At 52.1% G+C, this 22231-nt stretch overlaps 2 protein-coding genes across 3 annotated transcripts in view; one reads left to right on the forward strand and one right to left on the reverse strand.

Annotated features, from left to right (window-relative positions):
* Positions 1–19088, forward strand: part of LOC146335497 (uncharacterized) — a 57418-nt gene extending 38330 nt beyond the window's left edge. The window contains exon 3 of one of the 2 annotated variants that reach the window (XR_014786081.1): positions 18315–19088. Coding sequence is in view for 1 of the 2 variants with exons in the window: in XM_084822342.1 (XP_084678468.1) it covers positions 18315–18397 (83 nt within the window). In the remaining variant the exon portion in view is untranslated. The remainder of the gene's footprint in view (positions 1–18314) is intronic. The other variant, XM_084822342.1, reaches the window with a different exon arrangement.
* On the reverse strand, positions 17784–21423 carry LOC146335498 (zinc finger and BTB domain-containing protein 40-like). Its single transcript, XM_084822341.1, has 3 exons — positions 20005–21423; positions 19167–19331; positions 17784–18342 (listed from the first exon to the last, which is right to left on the reverse strand). Exons 1-3 carry the CDS (start codon positions 20207–20209, stop codon positions 18302–18304), a joined length of 411 nt encoding a protein of 136 aa, XP_084678467.1. The 5' UTR covers positions 20210–21423; the 3' UTR covers positions 17784–18301.
* Between the last annotated feature and the right edge of the window lie 808 nt (positions 21424–22231).

A 22231-nucleotide genomic window follows, 5' to 3' on the forward strand; every position in this document is an offset into this window, starting at 1 on the left:
AGTGCGTAAATTTCTTACATAAATAAGCCCACTCCTCCCAGCTCCCTCTCCCTGCTATTTGTTGTGAACAGCAGTGCATGTCAACCAACTCTTCTGGAAGAAGAAGAACTGGCCAACCCCAATGGGCACAAACTGGGAGCACAGACAAACAGAGGAGGCGGCCTGGCCACAACCCTTCCCATTGGGTGACCAAGGCAACACTGCACTATGGTGGCAGCCAGGCTTCCAACCACAAATGTGTTAGTAGACAGACTGGATTCCTACACGCACGTATATGAGCACATGAAAGAGAAAGTGGGTTGGAGGCTGTGATCCACAGGGAAGGGACCTCCAGAAGACAGAGAGAGGCCTGAAAGATGCCTGTTCCAGGAACTTGATGGATCACTCCTGAAGACAGCACTGGGGTGCGAAGAAATTCCTGAGAATGCTGTGGAGAAGGGGGCCTTGTGAAAGTCTCCTAGCAGCTGCAGCTCAGGTCTTCACTTGAGCACAAGCGGGGACTTAAGAGGTCAGAGGCAAGGGTAACAAGGCTCTGGTGACAGAACCTTGGCTTCTGTGGCTTCCAGTGATTTTGATGGAGGAGCAAGAAAGCCAATGGACACAACCAGGACACTGGGCTTGTCATGCAACCAGAGCGGGTGATGGTACTGGGCTCTCAGGAGGCCACAGAACTGCAGAGCTTGTTACACACCAGGAAAATCATCTGGTACCTTTGTGGAGGAGGCCAGGAACTGCATGATTTCAGCGGCAGATTGGTACTTGTCTTGGGTGGCCAGGAACAATGTGGGCATTGGTAGGCATGGTTTTTATAGGATTTGGACAAAGAGCCAGAGCTCTGTCTCCAGCAGACAGTGCTAACAAAAAAGGAAAGATAACTTTGGTCCAGGTAGACAGAAGCTTCAATAGGACATACCCTTTCCCCAAACATTCCTCAGGATGGGCTAAATCTAGTCAAAACCCTACTTCCTAGAGATTGTAATGCTTGAGGAAGCGAAATCCCCACCCAGTCACTGTACTTATCAATAGTTGCGCTATGTCTCCGAGGGATGATCCTTTGCCTGGAGGTGACTTCATAGCTAATTTACCATTTCTGTGCCTCATGTCATCATGAGGCACTTAAGCCAGTGCTGCTTGACCAAATTATTCTGCTAAACCTCTGTCCTGGATACCTGACGAAATGTTAATGGCTTCCTGGCAAAATACTTTTCCATTCAGCTGGCCCATCAGTTCTCTCAGCTGGAACTTACTCTGTGCTAGGCTGAAGCTCTTAAAGTGACAGCACCACATCATGCAAAATATTGGGGTGAAGTGTTTCCTGGGCATGCCTGCTGTCAAGCAGCCTGCCGACGAAGGCAGAAGACATCCTTCATAAAACAGATTACTGACTTGTGCAATCCACTGCTACGTGTGTGTGCTGAAGGCAGGACAGGCCCAAAGCATTCAGCCCTGCTTTTCCGTAAGGGGTGTGTGTGTCCACGTGGCAAAAACCCATCCCCAAATGCCCAGGGGGAGGGAGAACCATTCTTTGAGGAGCCCCAGGATTTCATTTCCCCCCTTTCTTTCTCATACTTAAAACAAAGCCAAGCTGTTGCTCCAAGCCTGGCTTCCCTCCACAGCCTAGTTGCGAGGATGCAGCACCATTCCCAGAGGCGTTCTTGGCTCCCTTTTCAAAGCACTTGGCCACTAGGTTGTGCAGTGCAGACAGGCGCTTATGTTAAGTAAGGAAGAGAAGGGGGGACCACCTTCCCCCCCTCAAAGAAAGGCAAGCTGCCCTCAGCCCAAAAGTACTGCAACTTTTGCCAAACCTCGAAGTCACAGAAACTACACAGGCACACAGCTCTGGCCAAGGGGGGCTTATGCCCAACCCTCGGGGAAGGCCACTGTGTAAGATGGCCCTTCAAGGGTTAGACAAATCCACCAAAAATACATGCCCATGAACAGCTATAACCCCTGAACAGCTGGTTGAAAACTCTTCAAATGCCACATGCTGGAGACCTCCACCGAAGATGGTCATTGCCCGTCCACCTGCGTGAAAGCTCCCAGAGGCTGTCTGGCCATCCACTGTGAGAAAGAGAGTGCTAGCTAGAGGGCCCCTTCAGCTGATACTGATGTTGTTGGAAACTTGGGGCCTAATGATTGGGGGGTGGGGGATGGATGTCCGCAGTTGACTCCTCAGGAATGGGGAATTCAAGCCCATTGGATTTAACTAAGAAACCACATCAGGCATGGTATAAGAAGATATCTCCTGCCTCCATTTTCTTATAGAGACCCCCCCCCCCCCCGATATTCTGCGTCAGCGCAGGAAAGGGAACTTTCATTGAGCTGGAGCTAATGCTTCCTTTGCAGAAAGGATTATGGAGCACATGAAAGGGAGGTTTCCAAGAAACAGAGCAATAAGTCCCAATCCAAGTAAGGGACATAATGAAGAGCTTGTCTCTTGGCAAGCAAGACTGCCAAGGATAAAATGAAGCTGCAAATGAAAAGGGAGATGAATACCTTGTCACAAACCATCTCATAGGAGAGCTACACAAAGCGGGTGGTGGTTAATGAATATGGAACATCTCATCTGGATGGAGGAGGCATCATGATGGGAGAGAACACCAGGTATACAAAGCCATTCATCCCAAAACGCTCCTTTGAGGGAGAGGAACAAAGTAGAGTGTCACTTCCAAGAACAATTTATGTGTTAATCCACATGTACAGCGCGGGGACAGTGAGAGATTTGTAGCATCTCTTATGTCTGAATTCCCCCTGAAGAATGAAATTGTTGGGAACACTTTTGGTTCCCACCCTCCGTGTCACTCTGGGAAGGCGGAGACGCCACCCCCCCGCTGCGCCCTGCGCACGAAGAACCACTCACAACACAGAGGCCATCTGGCTACAGTCCAGCACTGTGACGGGGACTACAGGGAACGCCAAGACAGGGCTCTGGAACCCTCACCCAGGAGCCGTCTCCAGCAAAATGGGCAGACTCATAGCCTGGTTTCACAGGTCACACAAAGGTCTTTCCTCAGCCATTCCATAGCTGTCAGTTGGCTCTGCCGTTCTCACTATCGCTGTCTTATCAGAGGCCTTGAAGGACCTGACACTTCAATGCGGATTGGATCAGACTGTTTATGAATAGGGTTGCCAACTGATTAGCTAATTTTAATTGATTACTCACATGCCTTTTAACAGGTAAATTTATTCAGTTTAATATATTTGCATATTACCACAACCTCAAAACAGGGAAGGGCATCTTGAACCATTTTTTTGTTTTGCACACATTTCTTTGAGTGCAGAAGACAAAGACATCTGGTGAGAACGAACTCGGGGGGGGGGGATCCCAGAGGCAGCCCCCGAGGGTGGCACGTGCTCAGTGGTCACAGGATGCTGCCTGACCCTTGGGGAGAGGAACAGGAGACCAGGCGGGAGGCATGATGGAAGGAGGGCAGAACTGCCTGACTGGAGCCCTGCACAACAGCACACCGACACATGGCAACATTTTGCGGTAGGTCCCACCTGTTCTACGTGATTCTTGACCTTTGGATGGAGATACGAATCCTGCTGCACCTGGATGGTCGCTCATCCCTAGAGGCAAGCTAATGGGCTGTGGCGCTTCAACCCCACTGGCAACACGTGCGAGGACGTGTGAGGACGTTCCAAGCCTAGAGGTCACAGTGTTGCCATGAAACAAAGCTGTAACTACGCCAGCTGCTGGGGAACATGGGTGGGAGGGTGTTCTTGCCCTCGGGTCCTGCTTGTGGGCTTCCCACAGGCAGCTGGTTGGCCGCCGTGGCAACAGAATGCGGGACTGGATGGACCTTTGGTCTGATGCAGCAGGGCTCTTCTGACGTTATGAAGCCCAGCCCTTCTCACAGCTCCAAACAAAACACAGAAATGCCCTTACTGTGCATTTTTGTTCTCGGTGCTCCACAAGGGGCACCCTTCACCTTGGGATGGCGCCTCCCTCTGGGCCATGTAGACAGAGTCAATTTGTCGCTTCTTCTGGGGGAGGAGCCACCCTGCCCTCCCTGACCGGACTGGTAACGCAGAGGACAACCCCACAACTAAAGGCAGAAAAAATGGCAAAGAAACATGAACTTCATCGACCTGAAAACAAGTTTAAAAAACAAACAAGGGCAAACATGCGAGGCAGGAATAGGAAAGAGCCCAGGAACCCCTGCCTATCTTCCTGCATGTGCGGTGGGGGCAGAAGCCATGACCACCCCAAACTCTTCTTCCTTAACAGAATAATATGCTGGGCACCTTGCAGGGTGGGCACAATGCCCCCCACGGAGCCCCAGGAACAAAAATGCACGGTAAGGAAATTTCTGCTTTTTCCAGAGGGGATTTCTTCACTATGGGATGTAACAAAGCAGTGCATCAACAGGGCGGGGAAGGGACCAGAGCTCCATGTACCAGCCCCTTTACAACACTCTGCACCCAAAAGCAGCATCTGCTGAAGAAGCAGTGTCAATCTTGCAAAGCGTAACGAAGCTCTGCACATGGCTGCCTTACATATGTCCAGGACAGGAAAATCTCCCTTACAAGCTGAAGAAGCTGATGCCCCCCTCAAGGAATGAGCAGTGATCCCCCCAGGCGGGTCCTTCCCTAAAGTTTGATAGGCCAACACAATGCATTCCTTCAGCCATCTAGAAATGGAAGACTTCGACACCTTAGCCACCAAGGTCTTGGAGTCAAAGGAAATTAGCAATGAGCTAGAAAGACTGTGGGCAACGGCCCTATCTAAATAGAACCACAATGCCCTTCTCACATCTAATTTATGCCAACTCTGGTCCTTTGGATCTACCAAACTTAGGACAGAATGACATAAGAGAAATTTCCTGGGATCTTTGGAGAGCAGAATTAACCTTAGGGATGAAGGAAGGCTCGGTATGAAGTACCACCTCATCATTATGAAAAATACACAATTGTGGATCAGCCAAGAGGGCTCCTAACTCTGAAACTCTCCTTGCTGAAGTTATAGCCACCCAAAAGACTGTTTTAAACATGAGCAACTTAAAAGAACACGTGTCCATGGGTTCGAATGGACTACCCATCAATGCCGTAAGAACCCAGTTCAGGTTCCAGGTAGGAAAGCAATGTACAGCTGGGAGATTAATGAGAGCCACACCCTTTAAGAAGCTTTTTAGATGTGGGTGATATGAAACAGGAGGACTCCCTTTGCATCCCAGCATGCTGGTAAGTGCAGCTCCTTGCCTCTTAATTGTACTCGTACTCAGACCCTTATCCAGCCTCACCTGGAGAGAGCCCAACACCTCTTGTACATAGAATCATAGAATAGTAGTAGTAGGGTTGGAAGGGGCCTACAAGGCCATCGAGTCCAACCCCCTGCTCAATGCAGGAATCCAAATCAGAGCATCCCTGACAAATGGCTGTCCAGCCTCGTCTTGAAGGCCTCCAGTGTGGGAGAGCCCACCACCTCCCCAGGTAATTGGTTCCATTGCCGTATTGCTCTGACACTCAGGAAGTTTTTCCTGATGTTCAGTCGGAATCTGGCTTCCTGTAACTTGAGCCCATTATTCCGTGTCCTGCACTCTGGGATGATCAAGAAGAGATCCTGGCCTTCTTCTCTGTGACAACCTTTCAAGTACTTGAAGAGTGCTATCATATCTCCCCTCAGTCTTCTCTTCTCAAGGCTAAACATGCCCAGTTCTTTCAGTCTCTCTTCATAGGGCTTTGTTTCCAGTCCCCTGATCATCTTTGTTGCCCTCCTTTGAACCCTCTCCAGCTTGTCTGCATCCTTCTTAAAGTGTGGTGCCCAGAACTGGACACAGTACTCCAGATGAGGCCTAACCAGTGCTGAGTAGAGGGGAACTAGTACTTCCCGGGATTTGGAAGCGATGCTTCTATGAATGCAGCCCAAAATAGCATTTGCCTTTTTTGCAGCCACATCACATTGTTGGCTCATATTCAGCTTGTGATCGACGACAATTCCAAGATCCTTCTTGCTGGGGGATCTTCGGGGGATGGAGACCTATCAATTCTTCTGACACCAAACCAAAAAACGTTCTATGTGGTACTATAGACCCTATTAGTGGAACTTCATCTGGAAGACAGAAGGGTCTTAAGAGGAGACTCATGATACCACTGCCTTTCAGGCTGTTAGTTGGAAGAGGTCTGGGTGTGTGTGCAGCACAGGACACTGGAGAAGCAGACCCTTCCTGCTGGGCATTCTCCATGGATCCCGGATCAACATGTTATCAGTTCTGGAAACCATGGACACCTGGGCCAATATGGAGCAACCAGGATGACTTCCGCTGAAGTTCTCCAATTCTTGCATCTCATACTGTATTTTGCATACAATAGCCCTTTTGGCCATGGTTCCACAAGCGTGTCCATGCCTGCTTTTGTATGACATGGGAAACTTGAGAAGAAGGTGGGAACCTGTGCACTGTGTGGTGTGGCGAACAGATCCATAGTTCTCCTAGCCTTCTGGTCAGTGTCAACCTTCTGGTCAACCTTCTGAAAGATTTGAGGGTTGAGAGCCCATTCAGATTCCTTGAGAGATGTCTGAATCAACCAATCACCTGTAAGATTAGACACACCTGCTAGATGTTCTGCTGAAATGGACTTGATGGAGGCCTCTGCCAACGATAGGAGCTTCCAGGCCAACCTGTTCAATTATGAGGATTTCGCCCCTCCCTGTTTGTTGATGCAGGCTTTTGCCATGGCATTGTCTGTCCTGACCAGGACATGGCTGCCCAACAGGGATGAACGGAACACCAGAAGGCCTAGGAAAATGGCTTAGCATTCCAGCCAGTTGATACTGCAATACTTCTCCTTGTTGGACCAGATCTTCTGCATGACTTCGTTCCCCAGGTGGGGCCCCCCATCCAAATAGGCTGGCGTCCATGAAGACTTTCCAAACTGGAACCTTCAGGGAGACACCTTTCTCTACCCTTAATGGCTCCATCAACCTCTTCCAATCTAACTTGAGATATGACAATACCAAGACCCAGGTGTGATATGATGGTGCTATCTGGTCCTGGAATGGGAGAAGATGGCATTGAACCCCAAGACATCAGGTTCTGACAAGACACCAGCAGGCCCAGGAGCTTGGCTAAGTCCATGAGATCTGTCCACTTTGCTGCCATCATGGTTGACAAGCAGTTCTGGATCTTGACTTGTCTCTCCTCTAATAATAACATCCTGAATGTTCTTGTGTCTAGCAGGATCCCTAAATGAGCCACTGAGTTGGAATCTGATTACTTTTCTCCATATTGACCACAAAGCCATGTTGATGCAAGCATGACACTGTGGTCTGTATGCCTATCAGGCATTTGTTTCTCAAAGGAGACTGGATCAAGATGTCATCCAGATAAAGGTAGATCCATACCTCTTGGGTTCTGAGGTGAGCCACGAGAGCTATCAACACACTGGAGAACACTCTTGGCACTGAGGTCAGGCCGAAGGGCAGTGCTTGATACTGGAAATGGCAATTGTCATAACAAAACTTCCAGAATCGACAATGGGAGTCCATTGAAATGTGCAGATATGCCTCTGAAAGGTCTACTGAAGCGAGAAACTCTGCTTGTTCAAATACTTCCACAATTGGTCAAAGCATCTCCATTTTCAAGTGTTTCTTGGGGATATTCTCGTTGAGCCATTTTAGATCCAGTATCACTCGTATGTCCCTGTTTTTCTTGGGAACTAAGAAAAAAGTGGAGTGGACCCTGGAGTGGATGTCTGTCTGAAGAACTGGCTAAATTGCCTTGATGGCTACGAGATGTTCTATGGCTCTCAAGAATTTCTTGTGCTTTACCAGGTTCTTTTCCTAGGAGAAGGAATGAACTTGTCCCTGGCCTAGAAGAGAATTCCAGGGCATAGCCATGAGCTATGGTGTCCCAGAACTAGGTGACAGTGATCCACATTGGGGCAAAATGCATCAGCTGCCCCCCTATGTGCTGATTGGGGGAAGACTGTTGGTGTCAGGAAGATTGTTGTTTCTTCCCATCCTTAATAGTGGAGGCAGGATAGTTGGAGGACTGACTTTTTCCTGAGGATCTAGATGAACAGTTCCATTTATTCTTGAAAACACCTGAGGAATGGGATATCTGTGTGGTCTTGTTACCTCGGAAGGAAGACTATTGCCTGGGCTTATGGTCCTCCTTTTTATTGGCCAGCAAGTTCTAGCTTCTTGTCCTTTGTTTCAGTCTCCAGTGGATTACAAAAAAGTTTGGCTCCTTCGAAGGTAGAACTAGCAAGCCTGGATTGTGACCCAAGTTCTGCATCCCAATGACGTAGCCAAATGTTCCTTCTGGCCAGGGAACTGGATGCCATGACTCTAGCACTGAACTGTAGAGAGCCTAAGGCCCCTTCATGGATCACTGCCTTGTTGTGGCGAAGGGGCTTGCGTAACTCAGTGAAGCCATCAGCTATGCTGTGCAGGGCCACCCAAGACGGATAGGTCATGGCGGAGAGTTCTGACAAAATGTGGCCCACTGGAGAAGGAAATGGCAAATCGAGGAAAACAACAGAATGGGAAAGACTAGAGATCTCTTCAAGAAAATTGGACGTTTTGTGCAAAGACAGGCATGTTAAAGGACGAAGAAGGCAGGGACCTAACAGAAGCAGATGAGATTAAGAAGAGGTGGAAAGAATACACAGAAGAACTATACAGGAAAGATCTGAATGTCCCTGATAGCCAGGATAGTGTGGTCACTGAACTTGAGCCGGACATCCTAGAGAGTGAAGTCAAGTGGGCCTTAGGAAGCATTAGTAACAACAAAGCTAGCGGAGATGACAGTATTCCAGCTGAGCTATTTAAGATCCTAAAAGATGATGCTGTTAAAGCGCTGCACTCAATATGCCAATAAATTTGGAACACTCAACAATGGCCACAAGACTGGAAAAGGTCAGTTTATATTCCAATTCCAAAGCAGGGCAATGCCAAAGAGTGTTCAAACTACTGTACAATTGCGCTCATTCCACATGCCACCAAGGTGATGCTCAAAATCCTACAAGCTAGGCTTCAGCAGTATGTGAACCGAGAACTACCGGAAGTACAAGCTGGGTTTCGAAGAGGTGGAGGAACTAGAGATCAAATCGCCAACATTTGCTGGATCATGGAGAAAGCAAGAGAATTCCAGAAAAACGTCTATTTCTGCTTCATTGACTACGCTAAAGTCTTTGATTGTGTGGATCACAACAAACTGTGGCAAATTCTGAAAGAGATGGGAGTACCAGACCACCTTACTTGTCTCCTGAGAAACCTGTACAGGGGTCAAGAAGCAACAGTAAGAACCAGACATGGAACAACCGACTGGTTCCAAATTGGGAAAGGAGTACGACAAGGCTGCATATTGTCGCCCTGCTTATTTAACTTATATGCAGAGTACATCATGAGAAACGCCGGGTTGGATGAATCACAGGTCGGAATTAAGATTGCCGGGAGAATTATCAACAACCTCAGATACGCAGATGATACCACCCTAATGGCAAAAAGTGAAGAGGATCTAAAGAGCCTCTTGTTGAGGGTGAAAGTGGAGAGTGCAAAAGCTGGTTTGAAACTCAACATTAAAAAAACGAAGATCATGGCATCTGGCCCCATCACTTCCTGGCATATGGAAGGGGAAGAAATGGAAGCAGTGACAGATTTTACTTTCTTGGGCTCCAAGATCACCACAGTCGGTGACTGTAGCCATGAAATTAAAAGACGCTTGCTCCTTGGGAGGAAAGCTATGGCAAACCTAGACAGCATAGTAAGAAGCAGAGACATCACCTTGCTGACAGAGGTTCATATAATCAAAGCTATGGTATTCCCAGTAGCAACATATAGCTGTGAGAGCTGGACTATAAGGAAGGCTGAGCACTGAAGAATCGATGCGTTTGAACTGTGGTGCTGGAGAAGACTCTTACGAGTCCCCTGGACTGCAAGGAGGTCCATCCTAAAGGAAATCAACCCTAACTGCTCATTGGAAGGACAAATACTGAAGCTGAAGCTCAAATATTTTGGCCACCTAATGCGAAGAGAAAACTCCCTGGAAAAGACCCTGATGCTGGGAAAGATTGAAGGCAAATAGAGAAGGGGACGGCAGAGGATGAGATGGCTAGATAGCATCACTGATGCAATGAATATGGACTTGAGCACACCCCGGGAGAGAGCAGAGGACAGGAAGGCCTGGTGTGCTATGGTCCATGGGGTCACGAAGAGTTGGACATGACTGAACAACAAGGCCAAATCTGCAAGGGGAGCAGCTGTATATGCAATTTTCTTGAGACCACCTTTTAAAGGTTTCGGTGTGGACTTTGCCCGTGCCATATCCTCCACCCATATACCGCTGTGGAGAAAAAGGAATTGGTTGCTGACGCCGAGGGATGCAGCAAAGGATTCTAAATGCTTGTGGGGGCTGTCTCCACGTGTTTATCACATGGATCTTTGGGTCCCCTCTCCCCATCAGCAGGAATGGCTGCATGGGGAGTGTTGCAACTGGAGCATCTACCACAGAGACCTTAAGCATATCCTTAGCTTTGCTTGGAAGGGAATAAGGTTTATTTTCCAGCTTATGGACTGACTTGGTTTGGAGGGGCTTTCCACTTTGCTTTCCAGGCCTCCTTTAAGGAATGGGGTAGGAGCAACGTCAGAGGCTTTGTAAAGGCCTGAGGGAAGGCAGACTTAGCCCATTCTGCACTGAGGTGCCTGCGCTCTCAGAAAGCTGGGGTGTCCTGGATCAGCAGCGCTGGGAACAGTTCTGGATTAAAGAGTGTGCTCTTTGAACTGGAAGGTTCAAGCTCCTCCTCAGCTGCCCTTAATCTTTGCCACGATTTTCTGAGTCACACTCACCCCCAGAAGTTTAAGGTTTTTACTACTGCTCCCCCCGCCCTTAAGTGGGCGTGTTGCCTTCTCAGACCCATTTCTCTTTCTTGCCTTGTTGCCAGAGCAGGAGGAGGAGGGGTGGGGCTAGACGAGCCCCCCGAGATGGATGCCAAAGGGCAGCCCTAGTGGGTTGCAGAGGGGGAGGGGGAGGAGGGTCTACGGTTGTATCTGTGGCTGCAGGAAGACCTCCACCTCTTTCTCTTTCCCTTCTTTTTACAGGGAGAAAGAGAAGCCAAGGAAGATGGCTCCATTAATAGAAGCACAGCTTCCAAATCCCGGGAAGTACGAGTTCCCTTCTCCTCAGCACTGGTTAGGCCTCATCTGGAGTACTGTGTCCAGTTCTGGGCACCGCACTTGAAGAAGGATGCAGACAAACTGGAGAGGGTCCAGAGGAGGGCAACAAAGGTGATCAGGGGACTGGAAACAGAGCCCGATGAGGAGAGATTGAAAGAACTGGGCATGTTTAGCCTTGAGAAGACTGAGGGGAGATAGGATTGCGCTCCTCATGTACTTGAAAGGTTGTCTCGGAGAGGAAGGCCAGGATCTCTTCTCGATCAGCCCAGAGTGCAGGACACAGAGTAATGGGCTCAAGTTTCAGGAAGCCAGATTCTGGCTGAACATCAGGAAAAACTTCCTGACTGCTGGAGCAATACGACAGTGGAACCCATTCCCTAGGGAGGTGGTGGGCTCTCCCACAGCCATCTGTCAGGGATGCTTTGATTTAGACTCCTGCACTGAGCAGGGGGTTGGACTTAATGGTCTTAAAGGCCCCTTCTAACTCCACTACTCTACACTATTCTATGACCCCTCCCTGGGGGTATCCCTCCCTCTGGTTGGCAGGGCCTTTGAAACCTGCAGGGAACCCAGGCTGCAAACTGAGCTATGGCCCCTTCCCCTGCAAGGTCAGGCACTGGGGTTGGGCCTGCAACACTGAACTCTGAGTCCGGGTGCCGAGGAGCATGCTGTTCCCCTCTTGGTGCCGAACTCACACCCTGATCATCAGACCAGTGTCTGCCCACTCGGCCTCTGACTGAGGCTTTGGAACCCGATCCAGGACTGGTGCTTCTTTCCGCCATGGTGGAGAGGGCCAGCAGAGCAACTGGGGCTCAGTGCTCTCTGCCTGCCCAGTAGAGAGGAAAGGGAGAGGAGTGGAGCATGGTTGGCTGTCCACCTGTCCACAGCTGTTGCTTGCTCTAAAGCCACAACGAAAGGGCCTGGGAAAAGTGGTGGGGCAGCAGCGCGAGCACGCTGTCTGGCAGCTGGCTTCCAAGCGGAATGAAGGCTGGCTGCTTTGAGTCTGCCCCTGGGGAAGCCATGTGAAGCTGGACTCCTGCTAAGGAGAGGTGGGGAGGAACAACTAGCTGCCCAAGGAATAAAATCAAAAGTGAAAGGAAAGGAAAAACTAGGCCTAAAGCGACAGAAAGGCTGGACTGTTAAGAGCACCAGCTCAACTTGCCTGCAGGGCTTGCTAGACAGAGCCGGATGGCGAGGGCAGGGTGGCTCCTCCCCTGAAGACGCGACAAATCAACGTGGCCCAATGGGAGGAATGCCCTCCGTGGAGCTCTGGACTGCTGGCGGTCCCCGTAATTTAGTTTCAACGTATGTGTTGGAGGATGCAGTCAAGAAGGATCCCTTCCGCGCACCTTCAATAGCTGATCCTGCTGAGACTTCTTTGTGTCCAGCTCTTTCCCTATGACAACCATCGTGAAGGGAGATGAGAAGCCCGCACCTTTCACAGGAGGTGGCGCTCTGCTACAGGATAAGCAGACCTTATGCCACAAGGCGGCAGCAATAAAATTTGAGCACGTGCTGGCTCAAGGTGTGAAGACGCCAGAGAGCAGCTTGTGGCCCTCCAAATACTGTGGCCTACAGCTCCCATCAGCTCTAGCCAGCCTGGCCAATGGTCAGGGATGGTGGGAGTTGTAGGTCAAAACATCTGGAGGGCCACAAGTTGCCCACCCGACATAGAAAGTTCCAGCTGCCACAGACAAAACTCCCTAGGCAACATTCAGCTTCATGCCTTCCTGTGTCTGGCTTCACCGCAGGTCTGTTGCTTGGGCTCTATGAACCTTGATGTACTTCTGGGTGAAGCTCATTCAGGCCTGGGGGGGCCCTCCTCAACCAAAGTAATTCTGTGTGCCTGCTGTACACCACTTGCAGATCATGGAAGGAAACGGCCAACTGGTGTGGGATTTCGGCCTCACTTCAAATGGCCATTTCTTCCATTTTGACTTAGTGACACAATATCCCTGTACGGACAGGTCCTGATACATGTGGAAGTCATCTTAGGATTCCAGTCCCACTTGCTTCAGTCTACAGGGGCATAGTCTTTGGGCTTGCTGTCCTGGCACAGTAGCTGCCCTGGTGAATAAGGCCTTCAAGGCCCAAGATTTCCACTCCAGCCAGGAACCGACAGAGGTGCAGGAGGTGAACAGTGTCTCCTCGAGTTCTCTGTATTCCCCACCTTGTGCCAGAGATGATCTTCTGCTTGGAAAGTCCCTAATCTTGGGCAAAATAATTTTTAGTTCCAAGAAAGAAGCGTCCCCTCAGAATTCATGGCACCCTGCTGAAATGGCTTTGTCTGTCAGGCCCCTCTGAAGGTTCTGCACTCCTTGGTTCTTTAGATTGTTGCTTCCCTCCCCCTTGTTCATTCCCACAATTTACCTACACAAACTGCAAAGTACATCAATAGCAGCACTAGCAGCTGGAACACCCGAGAGGCTGGGGAAGAGGTCGCCATCATGGGGACCCCCCCCCTTGACTGCTGCTAGCCTCCTCTGGAGGAGAGATGAGGGAGCCAGCTGTGAAACATCTGGCCTGGCAAAAACTCCCCGCTCCTCCTTGGCTTGAAGAGGACTCAGACAGAGGCTTTGCATGAAAAATCACAGCCTATGCCCAGTGATAAATCCAAACAGGGTCTGGATATGACAGACAGTTGCATGTCTACTTCTGAAATGGGCTTTACTGGTGTGGGCAGGAGAGTGTCTGACATAAAGCCACAAGGGAGAGGCCCAGAACAGGTTGCATCTGGGAAAGCTGGTGGGCTCTCACAAGGTGCCACCTGGCACTGATATCCCCTCCCCCCAGAATCGGCCATAAGGAGAAAAGCTCTGAATGCGTGCTTCAGGGAACAGTGACAGCAGCCGGCCAGAGTGCGACCCCCCCGCCCCCTGCTAGCCTGATTCCCCAGCTTGAAAATTCCAAGATCAACCAGCAAGATGGGCTGGGGTGCAGAGGTCACACATGCCAATTCTCTGGCAAACCCAGCTGACGTACTCATAGGACAAGATAACTGTGGCTCTGAGAACTGTGGTTTCCAGCAGGAATAAAAGCAATTTGAGGTTTAGGATTTCCAAATTAGCAGTTGCAGCAGTCATGCCAAACAGCATTTCTCTTCATTCAGCCAGTCTGACAACAGCAACTTTATGTTTTATTAAATAAATAACCTCAGTAAGGGATGCTGCGGCCTCTCCTGACATCCTTGAGTACTGCAGGCCTCACTATGCATATTACAAGGTCCTGCCCATCTTTCCTGAACGATCTGCCTGGTGTTCTACTTTCACTGGAGCTATCCTCCACTGAAAATGGGCTCCCTCTGGAGGAACACACTGCACGGCGAAGAGTCCCGTGATGGAGGAGCCGGGCCAAGGGAGCCCTGGCCCCCTGGGTAGCTGCCACCACTCTCAGTGCCATGCCAGGGCCTGCCAGAGACTCCTGCCCTGGCTCTCCTTTAAAAACAAAGTTTGTCCTGCTGTCCAAGCAGTGCGGCGGGGACTGGGTCCAGAGCCATGCTCAGCTGGGCCCAGTGTGGGAAATGCCAGTGGTGCCTAAATCCAGCTGCCCTGTACTGCTGCTGCTGCTGGAGAAGCCTGCAGAGCGGCAGAGGGTCCCACCAGAAGGCCTTTGCCCAGGACCCCTCAACCCGCTGCTCGAGAGGGCACTAGCAGCAGCCAGCGCACGCAGCAGAGTGGCTGCCAAGTTCTTGGGAGGGCCAGGTGCCCCTGGGCACTCCCATCAAGCCTGCCAAGCTTCTGGCCCACCCAGCCTCTGCTGCTCCCCATGGGGGCTGCCATGTTCCCTTGCATGCTCATTCTGTGCCCGCAGCAGCACCAGAGTAAATGAGGCACTCAGGACTGAAGCACCTGGGACATTATCCTCATGGTGACCCCACAGCCCACCTGCCAAACCTGTGAATGCCTGGCCAGAGCAAGGCTCACGGGAAGGTGGCAGCGCCAGCGGAAGGAGTGGAAGGGAGCGTGCTGCGCTCCCAGCTCCACAGCCATCTTGAGAGCTGGCCTTTCAGGAGGGGACTTTGAGCCAGGAACGCCGCCAATTTTGCTCCCGCCTTGCCTGACTCCATGGCTTCTTCACCAACCAGCCATTTTCTCATCCAGCAAGTCTTCTGTGGTCACTGTTGTCACCCACTCTGTTCTACCTTGGTGGCCCCCTGGGAATCTGGCAATGTCAGGAACACCAGGGAGCCAGCAAGTCCCAACTCTGCTGGGGCGATGGCTTCTTGCTGTGGCAACTGAATCACCTGCCAGGGAGAGGATATGGGTATCACTGGTTGGACTGGAAAGTGGGTGCAGGAGACATAGGCTCAAACCCCCATTCAGCTTTCTTGTGGCAGTCACTCTGTCCCAGCCTGGCTTTCCTAAGAGAAGGCTCCACTTGGTCAACCAGGGAAAAGATGGGATGGGATTCTGCCCAAATGCTATTTAGGGTAAGTGGCTTCAGTGCACTGGGTGCCAGGTGCTTGGCCAGATCCTCCTGGAGAATGTTCAAGGTATCCGGAACACTGGCAGAAGTGGGCAGGAGCCTTTTCCTCCTGCTCTACCTATGGACGACTGTCTACAATCTTGTAAATCTAGGAAGCAGAGGATCTGCAGGAGGCTGGAATTGTATGACTTCCTCTGGAATTCCCTCAGCAAACAAGCTGCCATTTCTAGGAGTGAAAACAGAACCTCACTGGGCCACGTGAGACACTTCAGTCGGATTGCGGGGGGTGGGGCAAGGAGCCAGAGACCGACGTCCCGTGATCTGCCGAGCCAGAAGGTGGGCACTGCTATGATTTCTACCTGTGTCAACAATGCACCGCTTCCTTTGACTCCCTGTTCCGGGAACAGCCTCACTTGCCCAGCTAGCCAGGAGCATAAGGAAGTGGGGTCATCCTCACACTTGCTGGTCCTGCCTGCTCTCCAGCCTGGCAACCGAGAATTGCCAGGGAGACCCTGGAGAATGGCTTCAATTCTGGTGCCCCACAAGACGGTGTGAGTCACGTTACAAAATTGCAACTGAAGGAAGATGGAAAAAATGCAAGTCTCTGCTGGTGACCTAGAGAAGACCCAGAGCTCCTTCCTTTCCCATCATGCTCTGCCTCTCTTCCCTTTCCCGTGCCTGTAATGGGTGACATTGTAGTTGAGGAACGCAGCCCAGCCGGATCCCCTTGAAAAGAGGGACACAGACCAGACACGAGGAAGAAAAAAGCCTGCGTGGGAGCGGGGGTGGATTGGGAGGGGGACAGGCCACATCTGAGTGTCACTGACCTGCACTACGTGGGCTGTGGGGACGTGGGAGTCTGCTGGCACCACTTTGGGGTGCTCAGCACTGCAGCACCCCTCCAGCTGCTCCTGCCCAGGAGAGAGCTCCCCCTGCAGCCTGTGTCGGAGGGAAGAAGGTTCTGCCTGGGCGGGGTGTTCAGCGGCCAGATGGGGCTGCAGTGGCCCCTGCAGGTGGAAGGAAGCTGAGCAGTGTGGGCAGGGGAACAGCTGGGGCCCTACGGAAGAGGGAGCGGAGCTGTGGGTGGCAGGAGGAAGATCCTCCAAGGGAGCAAGGAAGGGACGCACTCACTCACCTTCATGCTGACTTTTCATATGGGCCTGCAGCAAGGCTGGAGTGGGGAAGAGTCTGTGACATTTCTCGCACTTGTAGAACATCAGGTCTGAAGGGGGAAAAAGCTATGAGAGCCACAAGGATTGACCCACAGCGGGAAAGGAAGGCGGTGCAGGGAATTTGCCACCACAACAGATGTTCTGGGGCTTGGCGACAGACCAGGTAACAGCGGGGGGGGGCTGCTTATGAGTTTGCCAGATGGCCGAACTACTGGGCCTTGGCCTGATTGCACAGGATGGCTCTGAGTCCAGGCCAAGCTGGAGGTGAGAGCAGCCCGCCTGCTCTCCCTCCTGCTGCCAGAGAGGCAGCAGCTGCAGGGCCCCTAGAACAGAAGGTGCCAACTCATCCTGCCTTCCTCAGGACAGGAGAGGCATCACTAGCACCTGTGGCGGGCCATGCTGGGTCCATCTAGGCCAGCATTCTGTTCACACAGTGGGACTGGGAGCCACTAGCAGGATACGAGCACAACAGCACCCTCCCGCCCATGCTCCCCAGCTACTGGTGCACACAGGCATACCGCCTCTGGTACCGGAGGTCCTTAGGAGAGCTCCTCTGCTTCCCCTCCCTCCTTACCAGCATGTTCTTCCTTGATGTGCCTCCTGTGGGCTGCAGTGCTGGAAAATGTCTCGTCACAGGAACTGCACTGCAGCGAGAACTTGGAAGACCGGTGATTCTGAGCAGCAAAGATGTCCGGGTGATGAGTCCGATTGTGGTACCACAGTCCCGACAATTGCTGCAGAGAGCAAATCCGTTCTGGTTAACAAGGAGAGTTTGCGGAGGGGGTGGCAGTGGCTGGTCCAAGTCCCCCGACTTAGGGACGGCCCCAAGGTTTCTAGTGCGCAATGGTGGGACTGTGGCCATGTCTCCCTCTGTCGACAGCGGAAGCCAAGGAAAGTCGCTGTGTCAGCCGCTGGCCCGCAGCGCATCGTCCATCTTTTCACAGCGGTGCCCGAGCGGGGCCTGCTCCTCAGCAGAGCCAGGTCTTTGGCGCCAGCCCAAAGAGTGCCACTTTGGTTTACAAAGCACTTAAGGCCTACTGGCGTCGAATGACTGAACCCGAGCCATTTGTCTGTTGTTAACTCTGTATTTGGAACTTTTATTAGCCCTCTGTGCTTCACTTTTATTATTTTGAAATGATATTTCACTGATTTTTATTGTAAACTGCCTTGTTTAATGGACCCCCCCCCCCGAAAACAATAGTTTTTATTATACACAAATTATGCCAATTCAGAATTCAGCGCTTGAGTTCTCAGTGCTCCATTGTTGGCTTGTTCTTGTTGTGCTGACCACAATTTGTCTGAGAAATCATCAAGAGAAATGACGCCTCCCACAGATGGACGGGAGCCAGGAAAGGAAAAGGGGGACAGAGGGTGAAGCGATTTGGTTGCTGGTGCAGCATACCTGATAGGCCTTGTCACAGATCTGGCAATGGAAAGGCTTCCCCCCAACATGGGTGACCAGGTGGCACTCCAGCGGGGGGGGGGGGGGACTGAAGACCTTCCCACATGTGGGACGGGGGGGGGACTCTTTGGTGTGGGCTGCACAGATGTGCTTCTGGTGCTCTTGCAGGGTGGGGAAGCTCATCTGTCACTTCTTGCAGTCGTAGGGATTGTCGATGTCTGCAGCCCCTGTGAAGAGAGGAAAGAGAAGCCTGTGAAGAGCGAGTGGGACAGTGGCTGGTGATGCCACATGCAGAGGCTGGGAGAAGCAGAAGTACAAACAGAGGCACCAATGACATTCGCACAGGATAGTTTTCCTGCACGTGCCACAACAGCGCTTACCATCTTAAGAAGCAGAGTGGAGAAGAGACTAAGCCAGAAACGGGGATGGCACTGCCCCAAATCTCCCCCTGGCTACAGGCAGCAAGCCAGGCTCTCTCCCCCTCAAGCTCCCTCTCAGCTACAGCCACTCTCTGCAAGGTGCTGGCACAGCAACATGGGCCGACAAGGCGCGGAGCTGGTGCTTCCGTATTGTTGTCCCAGGGCCTTTCCCTCAGAGCACCTCACTGTGCCTTGTGGGGCTCGCGCTTTCAGGCTGAGAAGCTGCAGAAAATCAGCCACCAGCCATAGTGAAGCTACAGCTTCTGGCAGGGCAGCCTCCTCCAAGCCATGACGTTTGAGGCCGCTCTGTTCCAGTCACAGGCCTGGTGCCGATGCGAAGACTCCGAGCATTCGATACTGTCTCTTTCTCCAGGGTTACATCACCAGTAGCTACTCAAGGTATCTGGGGCTGATCAGGGAAGTGGATGCAAAAATGGCTCCCTGAGGATCTCAGCTTTCAAAAAACACATTTCTAGCCCTTACGGCTGAGAAGATGAGCCTTGAAGTACATGAGAAATAAATGACAAAGCCTCCAGAGCTGGAGAGGGAATGTTGTTACCATTAGTAATAGCTTTGCCCCACGCCAGTGGTGCCGTAACTCCAGCCCCCCGCCCCCCCTGCAGGGTACTCACTGTGGGAGGTGCGCAGGTGGATGGAGAGGCCATTAGCTTGACGAAACCCTTTCCCACACTCCCTGCAGATGTAGGACTGGTCGCCCGTGTGGGTGCGGACATGGCGGGACAGCTCAATGGACTGTGCAAAGACAGCAGCACAGTACTGGCAAGCATACATCTTTCCTGTAAAGACACCCATGGGGGGTTACCATGCAAGCTACTGCCACATGAAATCAGGTTATCTAGAGTAGGTTTCAGAAGTATGAAAGTTTAAAAGTTATTTGAAAGAGGTGTCTGATCTTACAGTGACAGAGTTCAGCTGGAAAATATGCTGTAGATTATAGAAGCCAAAAAAAGGTGGCTGGGGGTGGAGGTTTAGGGCTAGCAGTAGTCCGGTGTGTGCGCGTTTGGGTGTGTGTGTGTGTGTAAGCTGTGTTGAGTTCTGCCTCTCCCCTCAAGGCAGAAAAGTTGGCCAAATAAGCACATGCCTGTCCGGGGGGGTGGGGCGGGGAGCATTGGTTAGAAATGCCACAGCACTCACAGCATCCTTACAGGCTGGCCGTGGCTGCGGGAGATGTGGAGGCTGCTGAGCAGCGCTGCACTGGCTGCCTGGGCAATGGGAAGCCTTTCCTGACTGCTCCTTGCCAGCCAGGATCACACCCAGGCATAGCACGTGCTCTACCACAGAGCCACGAACCTTCACATGCAGCCGAGAAAGGCAACGGCATGCTTAGCTGGCCCGAAGGGGGTGGTTCTCAGGCAGCACCAGAGCCCTCAGGACTTCGGGGCACTCCCTCAGATCCCGCAGGCCCTCCCCTTCCACCCAGAGGGCCTGAGCCCTGCCTGGGGGGCCTACCCTTGGCGTGCTGCTTCTTGCTGCGGTAGGCGAGGGCTGAAGCCTGCGAGAAAGACATCGGACAGTGCTTGCAGACAAAGGGCTGGTCGCCAGTGTGCAAGCACTGGTGGTTCTTCAGGGTGGAGCTGGCAGCAAACTTGGCCCCACACTCCTCGCAGGCGAAGGGCTTCTCGTCAGAGTGCTCCGTCAGCCTGTGGCACTGCATCCCTGGGGGGTGGGGGAGGACAGAGAGTGCTCGTCCCTGCAGGAGCAGCAGCACTAGGAAACAACTCCTCCAGCGTGGCCAAGAAGCCCTTACTTCGCAGCGGCAGCTTGAACCCCGCTGCCTCTTAAAATCAACTGGTCAAGCCCAGCCCAAGCATCTCCCTATGAGGGGACGGGGTGTGACATACAGGTCTTTGTTCAGAGGTTCTCTCAAAATACACTTTCTATATGTAGGTGGCCCCCGATCAGCTCTTTAATGGAACATATTCAAATGCCTCCAAGAACAAAATGTCAGTTGAGGGCGGAAGAAATTCAAACTGATACATTCACAATCATTCTAAGGTGAGGCTTAAGCCGAGCAAGAAACAGGCCACTAAGAGGGGGCAGGGGCAGGGGTGCTGCTTAGGAGAACTCCCGTCTCCCGTGTTCTGAATTGCCTTTTTATACCTCTTCATTAACATGTCTGATCATTTTCCTTTCATTTATTTATGTCCCATTAAGATATATTCCTAAGGATACATTTCTGTTTCTAAATTAACTATCTCTAAACATTGCTAAAATCCAGAACTCTTAATAAGATCAATGATTACAACAACATACTTATGTTTTAGGGGCATATTTGTGCCAAAATAATCTTTTCTCAAGCTACACGCTGCCCATGTGTCTGTGTCTCTCAAAACAAATCTCCCCTATTTATGATCTGAGAGGCCTTTTCTTTATCCTATCTGATTGCATTCCTAATTCTGGGCCTCTTTTTATGGTGTTAATAGCACTGTGGGCATTTAGGTCAGCACCCTCCGCTGTGCAATCTTCTCTGATCAGATTAGAGGACTGATAGCTGATTATCAATTACCAATATGCTGACACTGCCTGGGCCCATCTAGGGAAAAGGCACGTTTTTCATCCCTGCTCTGTGTAGCGCTGGATCTCGAAATAACATCATGATATTTTAATCCAGAGGCATCTGGTCACTGCATTTCCTAATTGCACAGCTGGGGCAAGCTGGTCCAGCTACGTAACAAAATTGCTCAGCACGTGATAAACGTAGCTGTTCAGCTCAGCATAATTCAATGCAGACTGGATTGTGCTCCACCATATGGAAAAAACACCTCCCTGGCCATAGGAAACAAGCCGCCAGTGAGAAGGGTATTGGCCTAACCTCTTTGGCACGCTCCTTTTTCTTAATCATCCCCACATGCAATCCCCAGTTTTACTGTACGATGAGGTCTTCGTCTAGACTGGGCTGCGAGCAAGCGCAGGGCGGGGGCTCTCTCAGCCCCGGCGCTTCAGGATGGGTCGTCAAGGTGCCGCCTTGCGGCACGCTCGAAGAGGCCGGCTCCCTCTGCCCCAGCAGGCCCTGGGGCTGAGTTAGAAGGTCCGGATGATGAGGGGAGCGCAGGGTTTTCGCCACTGAACGTCACCTCGGATCTTGCAGAGGGGCGGAAAGCAAAAGGACAGCTAGAAGCAACTGGAAACAGCGGCCCCGCGGTGACCCCCGCGAGGGCTGCGCACATCCGCGCCCACAGCCATCGCAAGCCACGGGGAGGCGCCGCTGCTTCTGGCGCGCGCGGGCGGCGGCGGCGGCGCCGGCCTGCTGGGCGTCCGCGCCGGGGCGTCTCCAGCGCCGCCTCGGAGGTCTGCGCCGCGCCGCGCCGCGCCCCCTGCGCCTTCGGGCGGCGGCCGTAGCGGGAACCCTTCCGGCAGGCCTCGCAGGCCAGGCTCCTCTTGGAGGCAGCCCCTCGGCTCCCCGCGGAGGCCGGCCTTCTGCGCGGCGTTGCGCGCCGCTTCGACCGGGGCAGGCGGTTCGCCTTCCGTTCCCAGACGCCGGCCTCCGCTCCCTCCCGTCCGGAGGCCGGGGCATCGAGGGGGAGGAGTCGGGCTGAGGCGCACCGCGTCCGAGCGCAGCTTCCCAGGGAAAGGGCAACTGAAACGCTCAAGGGGCTGGAGCAACTCCCCTGCGAGGAGAGGCTACCACAGCTGGGGTCGCTTAGCTTGGAAAGAAGGCGAGCGATAGACGTGTGCA

This window comes from Heloderma suspectum, chromosome 15 (genome assembly GCF_057233095.1).
Source record: "Heloderma suspectum isolate Gila_16-S chromosome 15, 16-S_ref, whole genome shotgun sequence".
Classification (NCBI taxonomy): Eukaryota; Metazoa; Chordata; class Lepidosauria; order Squamata; family Helodermatidae; genus Heloderma; species Heloderma suspectum.